The 18366-nt window shown below is 34.8% G+C and overlaps 1 protein-coding gene across 39 annotated transcripts in view; it reads left to right on the top strand.

Annotated features, from left to right (window-relative positions):
• ptprt (protein tyrosine phosphatase receptor type T) overlaps positions 1–18366 on the top strand; it is a 518156-nt gene that overhangs the window by 35068 nt on the left and 464722 nt on the right. For 30 of the 39 annotated variants that reach the window (XR_015494170.1, XM_087258047.1, XM_087258046.1 and 27 more), the window contains exon 1: positions 17511–17845. The exons of 6 other annotated variants lie outside the window; for them this stretch is intronic. Coding sequence is in view for 29 of the 33 variants with exons in the window: in XM_087258047.1 (XP_087114173.1) it covers positions 17770–17845 (76 nt within the window). In the remaining 4 variants the exon portion in view is untranslated. Of the gene's footprint in view, positions 1–1243; positions 1326–17510; positions 17846–18366 lie in introns of those variants that run through there. 3 more of the 39 variants (XM_087258057.1, XM_087258050.1, XM_087258052.1) reach the window with 1 other exon arrangement.

Below are 18366 nucleotides of genomic sequence, written 5' to 3'. Positions count from 1 at the left end.
TTCGTAATTTCATATACACATAACCACAATTTATATAATTATAAAGATAAGTGTTCATGTAAACCCTATAAATGAGGACTTCTCCCTCAATCCCCGTATCCAGCAGACTCAGTGCAGCAGGTCTCCTGACCTGTCTATTTTAACCATTAGCCCTGCTGGTAATCTGGAGGATTTAGGCAAACACAGCAGCACAGTGATGTGTCTGAATGTGAACGAACTCCTGATAAAAGACAGCGTCCACCATTCTCTAATTCTCGTGCTGCTCTCCCGACAAAAATGCTAGCAGCACACACACAGCTTTGCTGTATGATCGGCCCTGACAAGATCGCGGGGGGAAAACATGCAACAAACCGCGTGGATCATAGAAGCAAATGCATATGAGCCTTCATGAACGGCTAAATACTGTGTGCCCGTGCCGTGGGTCCTTGACGTGTCTCACAGCTCGGGCTTGACTCCGGCAGGTCTGGCAGGTCTCATGAATAATTAAGCAGCAGGCTCTTCTCATAGGATAAGAAAACTCCGCTATGAATAATATTGAGAAACCGACGCGTCATCATTGCACTTGCAGTTCTGTGCTACGTCGCCGATTTTAATCCCGCCCCAAAAATCATTTTAAAACCGGAAGCTGAAATTAGCTGACAAAAGCTCAACATTATCCAGTTTTCCCCACAATTAAAGCTGACAGGTGCTAACATTGTCTTAACTGATGCTCAACACACACAAATCTGTTAATATAAAAAAAAGGTTCTCCAGGGTGTCCTGAACCTTTAAGGACAAAATAATTGGTGAAATTTTTATTCTTTTTCCAAATATTTCCTAAGTGATGCTTAATAGAGCAAAGCCAGTTTCACAGTGTTTCCTATAATATTTTTTTTTTCTTCTGGAAAAAGTATTTTTCATTTAGTTTGGCTGGAATAAAATGAATTTTTTCAAGCAAATTTCAAGGTCAGTATTATGAGCAAAATATTATAACAAATATAGGGGAGCGTGGGGCACAAAGTAACGCTGGGTTAAATGTAAAACAATGTTTTAAGGTTTTTGCTAAGGGTTAACCATGGTATGCTTCAGTGGTTTTCACCAAAGTGTCAATTATTGAAAAAGTTCTGCGAAAGAAACACAGGAGAAATCATTTTTGGATCATAAAAGTATTTTTATATTATAGTCAAAATTTTTTTATTTAAAAAAAAAAATCTGTTAAAGTATGAATGTGAAATCTTATATTGTTGTGATTACCGTCTTCTAGGTTTGAAGATGAAACCATTTTGAAAGATGTAAAAAACAGAGTGACTGCCAGCCGAGTTTTGAAGAAAACACGACACAGCGGGGTAAGTTGTAAAAGGGTGTTCCAATTAAGCCGCACTGTTGTTGAACACCAATTTAACCAATTAAACTATCACAATATTTTTTAATTTTGAGTGTAATGTTGAGAACTTTTTTAATAAAAAATGTTTTTTTATAGATTTTTTTTTAATAGACAAAAATATTTTATTGCTAATACTACAAATAAATGCATTGTATAATAATGGATAGTAATCCAAACAAATCCAAATGTGTTTATCCAATAAATAAATAAACATACTGTGCTATGTAGAATAAATTGAGCACTGAGGAAATAAAGCTACTGTTTGAAGTAAACTAAATTGAATTAACTGTGTGTAATCTGTCTTTTAAAGCATGTGTTACATCTAAGCCCCTGTCTGTTACAACTTACCCCGCAGGTGGAGTACATAGTAACATTTCTACTCCTGGCAGTACTGCACAGTAACCATAGGTCCGGCGATCATACTTTCAGTGCTCATCTGTAGGAGAGGCTTGTGTTTTGTTGATAAAAACAAATGGTTTGTCAAACCCCAATACTTTGTTTATTATTTGACCAAAACCAAAAAGTGTGACTTTGTACCCCGCTCTCCCCTATTTTCAATTGGCTACAGGATAAAACGCTGGTATACAATTATTTGCATTATTATCCTAACTTGCCTGAATAATTAATATATTTAAATCCTAAAATGGCACTTTAAGCTGAATACTAGACGGTTTCCACTAGAATTATGTACTGTCATCAGAGCAAAGACAAAAGAAATTATTAAAAGACAAAAATAAGTTATTAGAAATTAGTTATTAAAACTATTAGGAATGTTGAAAAAATCTTCACTACATTAAACAGCACTTCAGGGCAGTTCAGCAACAATTCAGGGCTAATAATTTTGATTCAGCAGTAGGTGGTGAAGTGATAAATTCTGCTAATTAAAAGTGTAAGTTTAAAATAAGGTTTGATTATTAACCTGCATGGTATCCGAGAATGGCTTAGTTGTTTTTGTACTTTGTTATATATTATCTTATTATGCGGTTTCCCTTTTATCAGTCTTCAAAAATGATGCTTTAATTCTCTTAGCAAGCTAGAAGACGTTAGATTAAATATGTAAGGAATGCATATTAGCTTGTTTGTTTTCTTTATATGCATAATCTAATTAAATCCATATGTTATATTAAGAAACTACGCTTTTGAGAGCTACACCAGTTTACAGTGCTGTTTATTGGAACTATGGATTTAGGAAACGGTGACATGTTGAACAATTGTTTCATAATTGTGTCTACAGCACATGCCTACATAAACAAATACTATAGTATAGTAAAAAAAAAGTAGTAGGTCAGTCATGATAGCAGCCCTTAAAAACCCTTGAAATCTTTTACGCCCTCAGCCTCCAGGATATTACCATAATAAGTGGTCCTTGATTGTGTTAAATGGATAGTTCACCCAAAAGCATGCTCATTTATGCCTAGTTCAGACTGCGTGATTTTAGCCCCGAATTTGGCTCGCCGACAGGTTTTGAGAAATCGCCGACAAATGCCTGAAATCACAGGCAAATCGCTGCTCGTGCACGTGAGTGACAATCACACAGTATGAACTTTCAAAGACGCGATCTGAGAGAATCACCGATGAGTCGCCGATGCCTGCGAGATATTTGGCATGCTAAATATCTGGAGCTGTCGGCGATTCAAATCATGCCGTGTGAATTGAGTTTTGACTGAAAATAACATCAGCGATCGCCTACAGCCAATGAGAGAGCAGCTTTCACTTGTGTGTGTGTGTGTATAGCTGCTGCAGGCCAGCGGGAGGCTGAGGGAGAAGTTAAAAGCGATCTTTTTCGGTTTATTTGGACTCACGAAATGGAGGAAAAACTAGTGGAGGTTTGACAGGACTCAGGAGCAACCATGTCTGTTTGACGGTTCATACAGAAAAAAATTAGTTTATTATCAATGTTGAGGAGAAATGGCTAATTCCCTTTAAACCCAGGTGAGCAAACATGTACATGTTCTACCCCATTAAAGGCTTCTTTCTCATTATTTAGTTATGAGACATAGTTTGGACGAAGTTGTCGGCGATTCTTCCTATAGTAAAGTCATGCAGTCTGAAAGCCCCTGTCCCCGATTTATCTTGCAGTGTAAACAAAGCAGCGATGAAATGCTAGCCCAGATAGTCACGCAGTGTGAAAACATCTGTGACACGACTACTTTGAAAATCATGCAGTCTGAACTCGGCATTAGTCACCCTCATGTCTTTCAAAATCAGTATGAGTTTGGTTTGGACTGACATTACAATAAATAATTAGACTAAACAATGACAGAATCTTAATTTGTGGGCTGAACCATCTTTTTTTTTGTCAAGGGTGCAATGAATAGAAAATCTTTGGTCTCGTGATTATGATAAAACATGATTGAGATCTTTAGGAGTGACTTGTTAGTTTCATTGCATGACATCCAATCCAATCCAACACTGTTCTCCAATAACTTCCTGGGTGCTGGAGTGTCCGATCTGGCTGACCACAGTTTCCTGTTGCGCTGTCTGCTGTATTTAATGAAGGAGAGAAAGAGTTCAGACACGGCATGCGGCAAGAATTAAAATGAAGTTGTGGAGGAGTTTTGAAGGTTGTGGGGCCTATTTGTAATGAGAGTGTAAATTAACATTACCTGAGGAGCTTCAGTAAACAACAGCTTTTGGGTTATTAAAATATGAACCAAAATAACATATCCAATTGCTGTAAAAATAAACATGACAATGGCATAAAAACTATTCAGTATATCCAATCAACTCTCACTGGTGAAGGTGTAGGAATGGGTTTTAACCACAGCGGTTCAACCTGTAGTCCTGCTGAATGACTAAAAAGTAATCAGCATGATGATAAAAAACTGTACATTTCTAGTTAAACCATTCTTCTGCAATCTCATACCAAAAACAGAAATAAGGGCAGTATTAATAGCTATGAATGTGGGAGAGTGTTGATATTATGTGATTGTATTGTATTGCAATATGGAACAATTAAATGTTGATGTTAAATCAAAAGTAATTCACAAATATTTGAAAATGAGATGATTTAATGACAATAACTTGCTATGGTTACAACTGAGTTAATTACAAAATAACTGTATAAAATGATCAAATATGAAATAATAAAACAAATGATATAAATTGTACCCAGCTTAAATGTAAAATTAAAGTTACCAGAAGTAGAGGGAGAAAAACAGGGGGAGGGAGAGTGACAAAGAAAGCAGGCCCAGAGGTTAGCCTGATTGCAATAGAGTATGAGAAGATAGACTCCAGAAGAGGAGAGGAGCAGAGCAGGAGAGAAGCAGACCAGGAAAAAGACAAGGCAGAGCACAGTTTACCACCTATTTTGTATCTTTCTTGACCATGTGACTAAAGCCCAAATGCTGAGACATTCAAACTGACCAATCAACATGTGACCACATTGTAAAACCCACAAAGTCCACACACCAGGCCCTGATCTTATCTGCCATTGGAGTCAGTATGGACCTTTTTGAGTCAAAAAGACATGTTTTGTCATATAAACAAATGCATATGATAATTTAGCCTCTTACAAAGGTTTCTGTATGTAGAAAACTCAGCTTTATATCTATGTATTATCTGAATAATGGACGTTTCTTAAACTATAATCATCATGGGCTTATTTAGAGGGTTAGTTCACCCAAAATTGAAAATTGTGCTATTAATTGCTTATGTTGTTCTAATTCCAGTAGAGCTTCATTCATCTCATGAATGCAAGTTAAGATATTTTAGATGAAATTCGAGAGCTATCTCAACCTCCTTAGACAGTTTGAGATTTTCATTGTCTAGAAAAATGATTTTTTAAATGTAAAATTTATTCATTATTTAGTTTTATCTATTGTTTATTATTATTCAGTCATTCATTTATGTTCTTTTCTGCTCAGTCCTTTTATTAACCTGGGGTCGCCACAGCGGAATGAACCGCCAACTTATTCAGCATATGTTTTATCACTGGGAAAGTTTATTATTATAATTTTTTTGAATAATTGTTTTTATTATTTCAGTTTTTGTTTAATGTAGAGAGCACACAGCATATGACCATATCATAAAACAACCCCAAATCCCCACCGCCCACCCAGGTAGACTTGACAGAAGTTAAAAGCTTGTTATGTTATAAAAAAAAAGAAAGAAAGAAAGAAAGAATGATGTAAAGCCAAATACAGAGTAGAAGTTAGGTAAGTACAAATAAATAAAATATTACATCATGAGTACATACAGTAAAGACCAACACAATCTCACAGCAATTCGTAACTTTTTCATTTAGTGGCTAATTCGTATGAATTCGTACGATCTAATTCGTACAATTTAGTACGATTTGCTTATCCCCCAATAACGGTTGGGGTTAGGGGTGGGGTCAGGTGCCACGCCTCCTTTTTAAAATCGTACCATTTCGTACGACTGAACTCGTACAAATTCGTATGAATTAGCCACCAAACTGGCAAAACGTAAAATACTTACGTTTTCTCGTGAGATCAGGCTGAAAGACCATATAAATAGAAAAGCTGTACATTAAACGGAAGAAACAAAGGGTTTGACAATATCAAAAGCTAAATTCCAGGACAAAAGCTCCATGTATGTGCGCTATTAATATTATTATTATTATTATTATTATTATTGATATTATTATTATTATCATCACTTTTTAGTCTTATGTATGAATGTTTTTGTCCATATATGTGATATTTTACCTTGTTGTTTGAATACTTATTTATTGTATAATTTCGTTTCCTTGATAATTTCTTCTTATGTGATTTGTATCAGCGTGTGGTTTTTATGGCTTGTTATGTATAGTTATATGTATCAGTATTATTTATATTTTATTTACCATGTAATTTTTTGGATTTGATGAAAATTCTACAACACCTTTTAATAAATAATGAAATATTTTTAGTGCTCAGCATATATAAGCACACCCCCTCACAAATCTGTCATTGAAATTAATATTTGATATAGGACGTTAAACAATATTATATTTGGATTAGTCAATACTAAAGCCGAATCTGGAGCTAATCCAACAAAATAACTTACAATAATGGTGCAATAATGTTTATACCCAAATTTGTTAGGGAAAATGTTAGATAAAAATGTAAAATAATGAAGAGAAGTAAATAGATCTGTTTTGTTCAAATGCACAAAAATACATGGCCTGTATTTACTGAGAAATAGATGATAATATTCATTTTCAAAATGTGTACTCATTTATGGTGAGCCCTGCACACTCTAAAACAATTCAGATGAATCAAAATTTGCAATCGAATGAACCAACCAAGGCTCATTATTGATGTGTACTCCTATATTTATTGGGAGTGCGAAATACATCTCAGGAGGTGCAATTTTTTTTTATTTTTATTTTTTGCAGTTTTTGTTTTCGAGAACCCACCAGAGGCCGATTTGTATTAGAGTGCCATTTGTGCCTGCTGTTCTCACATAAATCCACCAGACTGACTGACTGACCGAAACCCCTTCCCTAAACCCAACCAATAGTGTTTTTAAAAGCACAGACTGTCCAGCACTCACCCACCTCCCTAAACCCAACCAATAGTGTTTATAAAAGCACAGACTGACCAGCACTCACCCACCTCCCTAAACCCAACCAATAGTGTTTTCAAAAGCACAGACTGACCAGCACCCACCCTCTTCCCTAAACCCAACCAATAGTGTTTATAAAAGCACAGACTGACCAGCGCTCACCCACCTCCCTAAACCCAACCAATAGTGTTTTTAAAAGCACAGACTGACCAGCACTCACCCACCTCCCTAAACCCAACCAATAGTGTTTTCAAAAGCAAAGAAAAAGAAAACTCCTGGCCTGATTTTTACCATGTTTTAAGATCTTACTACTTTTCCACTCTGTTATTTACGTGTTTATTTTATTTTTGCTCTTTTTGTTTTTGTTTTACCTGTTCTCTGGAACTGTTTTTTTTTATTGATTATTTGCTGTTGTTTGTTGTTTGTTTTTGTTGAAATTTTGAAGTCTGATTCTGTGAATAGAGAAAAAAGACATCTAAAATGCAATTGAAAAGAAGTAAAGCATCATTTTTGATCCTAAAAAAGTCAACAAAATGTCCAAATGCTGTCTTAATACGGTAACTTGGCCGTTAAAAAATCACATTATTCTCTTGAAGAAACTTTTGTGCTATTATCTCCAACTTTATCATTTGCATACGGAGGTTGTTGAAGATTCCAGACATACAGTTGAATCAATAAGCTGAGAACTAATATTTATACATAATGCATGAATTTAGCACCACACAAAAATCTTTCTTGCCCTCTAGTTGCCAGAGACGCATCGAATCCTTAATAACCAGTCCATCTCTCCGGTGATTAGAAAGCTCTGTTTTTTGAACTCATAAAAATACAGTAGCTAATTCCCTACCTTACATTTTTCACTGCTTTCCAATACCGCCCAAAGAAATATCATTAGCTCACTTCTTTTTTTTTTGTTCTTTGGAATGGCTCTTAAATCGTCCAACTCGACCCAGCAGGCTTTGAGCCACCCAATTAAATCTATTGACTAACTGAGAGATGTTGAATGGCTGACACGTTGCATGCATTTGATGGTGGACAATCAAGCCTGTAACAGTTTTTTATGACCTTTCCAATGATTGGGATGAGCTTTTGGTAAATGGTTGAGACCTGGAGGCGCAGAATACATATTACACACATTTATGCTGTAGCAAGGCCTCCTGGTGGCTGTAACTATTGGCAGATGTGTGGGGGAAACGACTTCCCACTTCTGCAGGAAACGGAATGATTTGCACCTACAGCATGGAGCTTTTCAGTCCACAGCCTCCTCCTGTGTTTATTAACTGTGCTGCTGCTTGACATTACTTCTGCTTTTGACTTTAAGCTTTATATATATCTATATACTGTATAGCGAGGGTACAATATTCACATCATTACAATTTTCAGTTTTTTAATGGTATACTGTTTTGTTTTTGTACTTTTTAATGATATATTGTGACTACACGAGCCCAAAACTGAACAATATTTATATTAACTTTAATATTTATAATTTTAGAAATTAATATATATATATATATATATATATATATATATATATATATATATATATATATATATATATATATATATATATATATATATATATATACAGTTGAAGTCAGAATTATTAGCCCCCTTTGAATTTTCTTTAAAAAAAAAAAAAAAAAAAAAAAAAAAATATATATATATATATATATATATATATATATATATATAATATATATATATATATATATATATATATATATATATATATATATATATATATATATATATATATATATATATATATATATATTTCCCAAAGGATGTTTAACGGAGCAAGGAAATTTTCACAGTACTGTATGTCTGATATTTTTTCTTCTGAAAAAAGTTGTATTTGTTTTATTTCGCCTAGAATGAAAGCAGTTTTACATTTTTAAAAACAATTTTAAAGTACAAAATATTAGCCCCTTTAAGCTTTATTTTTCCAATAGTATACAGAACAATCATCGTTATACAATAACTTGTCTAATTACCTGCCCAGTTAGCCTAATTAACCCAGTTAAGCCGTTAAATGTCACTTTAAGCTGTATAGAAGTGTTTTGAAAAATATCTAGTCAAATATTATGTACTCTCATCATGGCACAGATGAAAAAGATCAGTTATTAGAAATGAGTTATTAAAACTATTATGCTTAGAAATGGGTTGAAAAAAATCATCTCTCTGTTAAACAGGAATTGGGGAAAAATAAACAAGGGGGCTAATAATTCTGACTTTAACTGTGCATATATGCTTATGTATATATATATAAATATATATATATATATATATATATATATATATATATATATATATACAGTTGAAGTCAAAATTATTAGTCCCCCTTTTTTTCTTTTTCAAACATTTCCCATAATTTCAGGGTGTCCCGCCGGATCTAAAAAAGTCTTAAATTTACTGAAATGTGTTGTAAGTCTTAAATAATTTTAAACAGGTCTTAATTTTACTCTGTCCAATAAAGCTACCCAATCAGGCCTATACATCCATCCAATCACCAACAATCCATCTTAATAAAATCATTCATTCATTCATTTTCTTGTCGGCTTAGTCCCTTTATTAATCTGGGGTCGCCACAGCGAAATGAACTGCCAACTTATCCAGCACATGTTTTACGCAGAGGATGCCCTTCCAGCTGCAACCCTTCTCTGGGAAACATCCATACACACTCATACACTACAGACAATTTAGCCAACCCAATTCACCTGTACTGCATGTCTTTGGACTGTGGGGGAAACCGGAACCCACGTGAACATGGGGAGAACATGCAAACTCCACACAGAAAAGCCAACTGACCCAGCCAAGGCTCGAACCAGTGATGTTCTTGTTGTGAGGCGAACATGCTACCCACTGTGCCACCCAAAAAAATCAATGAAAAAAAACGAAATACAATTACAAAATTTCTTATGATAATAACAGAGCAATTTATCCCTTTACATTATCTTTCATTCATACAAAAACTATTTACAGAAGTAAGGGCGAGTAGACATACAGTAATATTTATAAATAGACATGAATCTTAACAGAAATACATAGGTTTAATTGAAGTTATACCTAATCAATTTGCACCACAAGCCAACAAATATATGATTTTTGAAAAACAACAGATGAAATGTTACACCATGCTGTGTCAGTGTACATTCAGAGGATGAGGACAAAACGCACACAGTTGACTCTCAGTTCTCTTATTGTAACACTGATCTGAAGCCATTCTAGTTAGCATGGAAATAAGTTAACGTGTCTTGCAGAGCAATGAGATGAACAGTGAGTGACTGCGGGCCACAGGGAGTCACACTGATCTCAAGTTAGAAAGAAATACATTTGAGATCTCTAATGACTCTGACAAACAGTGATTAAACTCCAGCTAGGGTTACTCTGGGGTCGAGATCTATCTAGCACGCATGGGTTATTCATACAGAGTCTTTTATGAATGGTCAAAATATAGGAATGTTTGTGTTTAAAAATAATATGTGGTTGGGCAGCACGGTGGTGCAGTGGGTAGCACAATCGCCTCGCAGCAAGAAGGTCGCTGGTTCAAGCACTGGCTATGTCAGTTTGGCAGTTTGCATGTTCTCCCTGTGTTTGTGTGGGTTTCCTCCAGGTGCTCTGTTACCCCAACAGTCTAAAGACATGTGGTTCATTCCACTGTGGCGATCCCAGATTAATAAAGTGACTCAGCCAAAAAGAAATGAATAAATATTATTTGGTCACTTTAGTGTCACAATTCAACTCATTAACAAACCCTTAATAAACAACAAATTAGCTGCTTATTAATAGTAATTAAGGTGGAAGTTGGGTTGAGGTATTGGGTAGGATTAGAGATGTGGAATAAAATCATACTTAATAACTACTGAAAAACAGTTAATATTGCAACAATATGTGTGTAATAAGCAAGTTAATAGTGTGAATTATGACTTAAAGTTAATTTTAAAAATGCTGAAGCAATGATGCGTGATTGCTTTGGCGTTAAATATGTTTATTACAGTGCTTTAGATGATTTCTGGACAAAAGAGTGCATTTAATTATTAAAAATAAAGTTTCACATAAATCAGCAATAAATGTGTCCAAACACTTGTGTATGCCGATATCTGAAATTCATTAAAACTTTAAATGTATTGTTTTAAAGTACACTGCAAAAAATATATGATCAATTAGTCATGACAACCTGTGTTTTTAGTTCATTGTAAGTTATTAAACTAAGTTAATAATTTTTTTTCCTTCTTAATTTTATAAGTTACGCAGGCTGTTTTAAGTCAGTTTAAAGTAATATAAGTTCAATGGACTCGCAAGGTTATTGATTCAGTGTAAATATGTAAGGTAACCAGGATTTTTTTTACAGTGTAGAGTATAAAATCTAAAAAAATCATTTTTTAAAATATATATATGGTACTATATTGTTTAAACAACATCTACATTTTATGTACACTGCTGGGTTCCACACAATTCCTTTATTCTGTCACAACACAAGTTAAGTTAATTTATTCGTTTTTACAAATTTCAGTGAACTTAAAACAATTAAGTTGTCCCCAAAAAACTTAAGAATTGTGTTGTTTCAACTCATTTTAAATAAATAGTTTGAACAAGCAGCAAACATCATTTTTTGAGGGTAGTTGTTGCTGTTTTTGTTGAACACAACGTTTAATTAATTTTTTTCATAGTTAATTAGGACAATAAACGGTAACACTTTATTTTGATGGTCCATTTGAGTATAAGTAAACTGTCTGCTTAATATCTGTTGACACTGCTCCTTTAACGGACATTTAACTGACTATAAGAAATTTTGCAAGTACATGTCAACTTACACTAACATTAACCATAACCGCAACCTAACCTAACAGTCTACTTATAATCTAATTAGATTTAGTTGGCATGTAGATGGAATGTATCTTAAATTTAACCAACGGACCATAAAGAATATATAAAAAATACATTTCACTGATTATTTTAGATGATTAATTCTTACATGTTTTTAAAATATCATTAGTGTTATTTTTACATAACTATTTTGATAATATGGTGACGTATGACATACTCTTCAATAATTTATTCTTCTTCCTCAAACTGACTGCATGTTCATTTCTGCAACTGAACCAAAATGATGGACTTAACCAAGCTTTCTTTTTTAAATATTTCTTTCATATTTTGTTTATTACACGTTGTGACCACAAAACCAGTAAGAAGTGACAATTTTCTGAAATTGAGATTTCTGTATCACAAGAATTCTGAATAAATAAGCCTTCCATTGGTGTATACTTTGGTAAAGTTAGACAATATTTGGCAACAAATTGAAAATCTAGAATCTGAGGGTTCAAAAAGAATCAAAATACTGAGAAAATTGCCTTTAAAATGGACTAAATGAAGTGATTATCAATAGAGTTTTGATATATTTACAGTAGTAAATTTACAAAAATATTCATGGAGCATGATCTTTACCTAATATTCTAATATTTTAGGAAAGTGTTCATTCAATTATTTTTCTTCTGCTTAGTTTCTTTATTAATCTGGGGTCACAATAGCATATTAAACCGCCAATTTATCCAGCATATGTTTTACACAGCGGATGCCCTTCCAGCTGCAACCCAGTACTGGAAAACATCCTTACACATTCATTCACATGGTACACTACGGCCAATTTAGTTTATTCAATTCACCTATAGCACATGTCTTTGGACTATGGGGGAAACCAGAGCACCCAGAGAAAACCCACACCAACACGGGGAGAACATGCAAACTTCACACAGAAATGCCAAATAACCACCATGTAGCCAGAAGAAAAGGTAATAATATTAATTACTTGATAATACCATTTCAACAAGAGACAGGTTTTGCGGTCCAGTGTCATATATGAAAAGAAAATATATCTTGCTGTATCTCTTTCAACAGGCACTGTTAACAGACACAGCAGCATTATGCACTAACCTGCTTCGTCAGTAACTGATCTCATTTAGATATATCAAATTCAGTCTTTACACTTCTGAAACATGCAGTATGGGATAAGCTTATTGGAGATTGATAGTGGAATGAGAGCTCGTGGACATGTGTGGGTTGGTATGAAGGATGAAAGGGCACCTTTCTGTGTTAATGAGGCATTGATTTCCACATCACTAAATAATGAATTCATAAATTAGACCTAACCATAAAACACTGTAACTGAAATCTGCGCACTCAGGGGGTTTCTGTCTTATAAATGAAGCATGCGGGTTGCCCATGAGCATTCTTCAGCCAGATCTCGAGTTCTCCTGCTTGCACACGAACACATGAGGAGAAAAAAGCAAGGACGGCAAACTCTCTTGACATCCTACAATAACACATTGGTGATTGGGTGAAATCAAAGACAAGCACTGTTAGTTTGTGCATTATTCATTTGCAGATTGAATGTGGTTTAAGTGCTTAAGCAATTATTCTCTATACTGCATATCCGTAGACTCTTAGTCTGGTTGCGTACAAAACTATAGGTAAACAGAGTCGAACTAAAATATTAAAACCATTTGCCTAATATGTTTATTTTTGTGCTGCTAAAACTGTGCTGATGTGGGTATCCTGTCCTGTGACATACTTTGAAATTAAAATTGTTCGATCTGTGGAGAGCGCTCTGGCTGCAGACTCGGTGCAGTGCAATCTGAGCTGCATCCAATGCTTTTTAATGTGCTCACCTAACCCTACCCGTCACAGTGACGTCACTCACTCCATTAAGTGCATTGTGTCTGATATTGCATCGCTGAGTGATGCAGTCTCAGCTTGCATCATAAAGGCTGCATCCAGATACTATTGGATCAGTGGCATTATTTAAACTAAAACATGAAGATAGGAAACATAGTTCAACTTTTTTTTTCTAAAACAGCTAATAACTCTGCCAGTGAGTGCTTGAGATTGAGCTCATCAAATGAAAAGCAAATGAGATGCGTCCTGAAGGGGACATTGACATGTCACATACTAGAGAGCATTTGATTGGTTAGATGATTTGAGAGCATTTGATTGGTTAGATGATTTGATCAGAAACTAAAGTATGAGGTGATGTAAAAATTATCTATTTTGTAAGATTTGGATGTTTATATCTTCGAAATGTGAATATTGTTACTGTTTTAGAGCACACTAGCTTATATCCTTAAGACTAACATACTGATAGTAACATCTAAAAACCTTTCTTGAATTTCACTGGGACTTTAAAGGTGTCCTATCACAGCAGACACGCAACATCACAAGACATCATTAATAGGTTAGATTTAGGTCGCAAATGTCAAGGACATAAGCAATAATATTTTGACGTCATACAACGATGTGAAATGACATGAATAATTTGATGATTTTAGGGTGAGTTGGAAAGTGACCAAAGTCCAACGTTGAGCCAACATCATATGGGTTCAGTTGGGTTTACCTGGTCTGCACTGTTTAGTTAGCATGTGTTAAAATGATGTCCACATGGATGGCCAAACCCAGGTTTTTCCAGCAGCATATTGACAATTACATGCCTAGTACATGGTCGTCCATATGCTGTAAAATAAATTATGACTTAGTAAACAAACTTCCACTGTTTTAAAGTTCAATTTTAATGATCACATAGACTCTAAACCAGACTGATGCATGTTCGCACTCATGATACTACTGTAAATAGTACTTACCCTTATACAAAGGAATTTTACATGAACCACTGGTATTCTTTGAACACGTAGTTAGCATAGACCTGTTTGGACATCTAACATTTTTAGGCATCATAAAAAGAATAGTATTGCGGAAAATACCCTGCTCTAAAACAATGTGGATTTACTTTTATTCTGAAATATATATAGATAGGTTTATATGTATGCATTTTGAACTTGCAGGATAAGGATGCATTAGTCAATGAATTATTAATAAGTAGCATTTTCTAAAGTTGTTGACATTTTGTAACTTTTACAGAATGTACAAATGACTTTTGATAATATTCTTATTCATATTTATAATTATTTAACTGTCTTTAATGTAAAAGACTAAATCAGCTATTCTATTTAAGATGTTATTCTGACAGTTTAGTTGAATAATTGAATAAAAGCAGAATTTGACTTAAAGAGATTCTCTTAAAAATTCTGATTATTCTGATTTATATACACTTGCATGTGAATATTTCATTGCTCATATTTTATTTGATGATATGTCATAAGAGCAATAGTTCACTCAGTTAACCCATAGGTTTTAATGAAACTGAAGAAACTATTAATTACAGTAAGTATAACAAGTAAAATAATACTATTAAATTCAATTCGTCTTTATTTCTATAGCTCTTTTACAACTTTGATTGTGTCAAAGCAGCTTCACATAGAAGATTATAGTAAATTGAAACTTTGTCAGTCCAATTTTCAAAGTTAAAGTTCAGTTTATTTCAGTTCAGTTTGGTTTAATTTTCACAGCTGAAAGTCCAAACACCGAAGAGCAAATCCATCAATGCACAGCTCAAAAAGTCCCAAACCATACTAGCATCAACATTCTTTTTAGCATGGTCCATCTTACCCCAATGGTCAAATATATACAGTTGAAACCAAAAGTTTACATACACTGTATAAAAAGGCTAATAACTATTTAAAAAGTCAAATTTGTTTCTGTTATGCTTAATAGCAGAAAAATGAGAGAGATTTTTGGAGAAATTGTAGTAACTTTTCTTGAAAGTCAAGTTTACATACAATAAAATGCCTTAGATGATGGCGTACAGGTTTTGGAAGTTTCTGATTGGCTAATTGACAACATTTAAGTTAATTGGAGGCACAACTGTAGAATAGCATTTAAGGAAAACCCCAAACACACTGCTTCCTTGTGTTACAACATGGGAAAATCAACAAGCCAGAATCAACAAAAAGCCAGATTACAATTTGATTAATTACACTGGGAAAATAATAATTTTTGTTAACATGTCCTGTGGTCTGATGGAACTAAGATTGAACTGTTTGGCCATAATGATCGGTGTTACATTTGGGGGACAAAGAGGAAAGCTTACAACCTAAGGAACACCATCCCAACTGTGAAGGATGGGGGCAGCAGTATCATGTTGTGGGGCTGTTTTGCTGCAGGAGGGACTGGTCCACTTCACAGCATAGATGGCATCATGAAGAAAGAACATTATGTAGAAATACTGAAGCAACATCTCAATCCATCAGCCAGGAAATTAAAACTTGGCCACAAAATGGTCTTCCAAACAGACCATGACCCTAAGCATACTGCCAAATTAGTTAAAATGTGCTTTAAGGACAACAGAGTGAATGTTTTTGAGTGGCCATCACAAAGCCCTGAACTCAATCCTATAGAAAATTTGTGGGCAGAGTTGAAAAAGCTTGTGTGAGCAAGACAGCCAACAAATCTGACTCACACCAATTCTGTCTGGAGGAATGAGACAAACTTCCTGCAATCTATTGTGAGAAGCTTGTGGAAGGATACCCAAAACATTTGACCAAAGTTATACAGTTTAAAAGCAAATCTAAAGAAATACCAAGCAAGTATATGTAAACTTTTGACTGTCTAGAACATGGGTCACCAATCTTGGTCCTGGAGGGCCGGTGTCCCTGCAGGGTTTAGCTCCAACTTGCCTCAACACACCTGCCTGGATGTTTCAAGTATACCTAGTAAGACCTTGATTAGCTTGTTCAGGTGTGTTTGATTAGGGTTGGATTTAAAATCTGCAGGACACCAGCACTCCAGGTTTGGTGACTACTGGTCTAGAACTTAATAAAAAATTCTCAAAAATAAAAAAATTCTCATATTATTCTGCCATTTAGCAAATGTAAATCATTTAGGTAATCCGAACGGACCTAAAATAGTAAACATTAAGATTTACCATCAGACATTTAAAAAAAAAAAATCATTTTTTTTAGAGTGTATGTAAACTTCCGGTTTCAACTGTACATGCATTTTTTAAAAACACAAAATTAAACTAAAAAACATGCAAAACATAAATTACACATACTGAAATGTATTTATGCTGTACATATTTCAATAGTAACCGACACAAAACTTTTACAGTCAACATAATACAATATCACAGATCACTTTTTAAAACCTCAAAGCTGTTTATGGCTGACGAAATCTGCCAAATGTTGATATTCAGATGCCAAAAGTAGTATTGCAATTCACATTAAGAGCTGAGATAAAGAGATTTTGTGCCATGTATGGCTTTGTGTCATCATGTGGCATCTTACAACAGCTTACCCTAACTATAAAACCCCATTATAGTGATTAGCACACTAGATTTTGAGGCACTAATACTTTTAATCAGCTGATCCCTAGTGATTTCAGTCAATTCATTACATCAGTTCCCCCCATAAGTGACTGTGTACTCATTTAACACCACGTATTTAAGACATTTTAAATATAAAGACGCTCCCTATTTTTAAAACATATGCTAATTGCTTTGATATCTTATAATGCAATCCAGCATTCATACATATTTAAGTGCGTCTTGTATGTCCAAATACTTTTTGGGGTCACAGTACTGTACATAACACCACGGAAAACAAAGAAACTGGAGTGTCCTAGAACCTCCCTCACGCACTGCTCAGTGGGTGTAGAATTACTTTTTAGTCAGGGCGCAAGTGCGCATCGTATCGCGTAGTGCACTACAGGAGCGTCTTCAGCGCGCGCGCGCTAGTGTGTAAAAACCATCACTTCACCAGAATTTCGTGTCAGAACGGGCTGGTCTAAGGACCTGGGGGATATTGGCACCCTCTCCTCGTTCATTCGCACCCACTCTCCTCCCCACACACCCTGTCGGAGCAGTACAGAAGCCCAACAATCAGACAGCTGTCGACTGCCGGCTCGGGGCGCGCGCGCTACATCACCAATGCCGGGAAAGCGTCCGCGCATTCAGCAGCTCTCTCGCGCGCACGGACGGACTGCGACTATGTGAAGTAGTGACCGCAAGAATGGACCAAAGGAACTACTTCGCGCTTCTGTTGCTTGTTTTACATGTCCAACTCACATTTGGAGAGTTCTTTCCAGGTAAGTTTGCATTATGTTCTTTGCTTTTGGCCACTTTGCAAAGGCTTGCGCGAATGCCGTAACCCAAGACGGGATGAAACTTTAATAATTGCGCCTTGTTTATTAATGGTGGTGTTGTGACTGAAGAGGTAACCTAATGTGATTTCTAGGGAAATTTGATTCCAGTCAGATTTGGGGTTTCCTTTATTGGTCATTTTGGACTTTTTGCAGTCGAATGATAGCTTTTTAAAAAGGATTTGTTTGGTTGTTTACCTCAGCATACTCACATGTGGACCAAATCAAATTTGTTTGTACACAAACAAGACTTTTGTCTGATTTAAAACATTATTTTAGGCTATAATACATTTTTATATTGTTTATATTGTTTCAAGATTTGTATTTGACTTGACATCTCAGACTGGATGAAGAAAAGTTTACTCAGTCAATAATACATTAGTACGTTCATAATTAAAACAGCTATTAATGTTGTTTGATTTGTGGAATTTTAATATACATTATAACGTTTATTTTGGTTAGCTGTA

The sequence above is a fragment of the Danio rerio genome, chromosome 6, assembly GCF_052040795.2.
Source record: "Danio rerio strain M-AB ecotype USA chromosome 6, GRCz13ab, whole genome shotgun sequence".
In the NCBI taxonomy this organism is placed as follows: Eukaryota; Metazoa; Chordata; class Actinopteri; order Cypriniformes; family Danionidae; genus Danio; species Danio rerio.
This window is presented reverse-complemented; position numbering and strand designations above follow the sequence as displayed.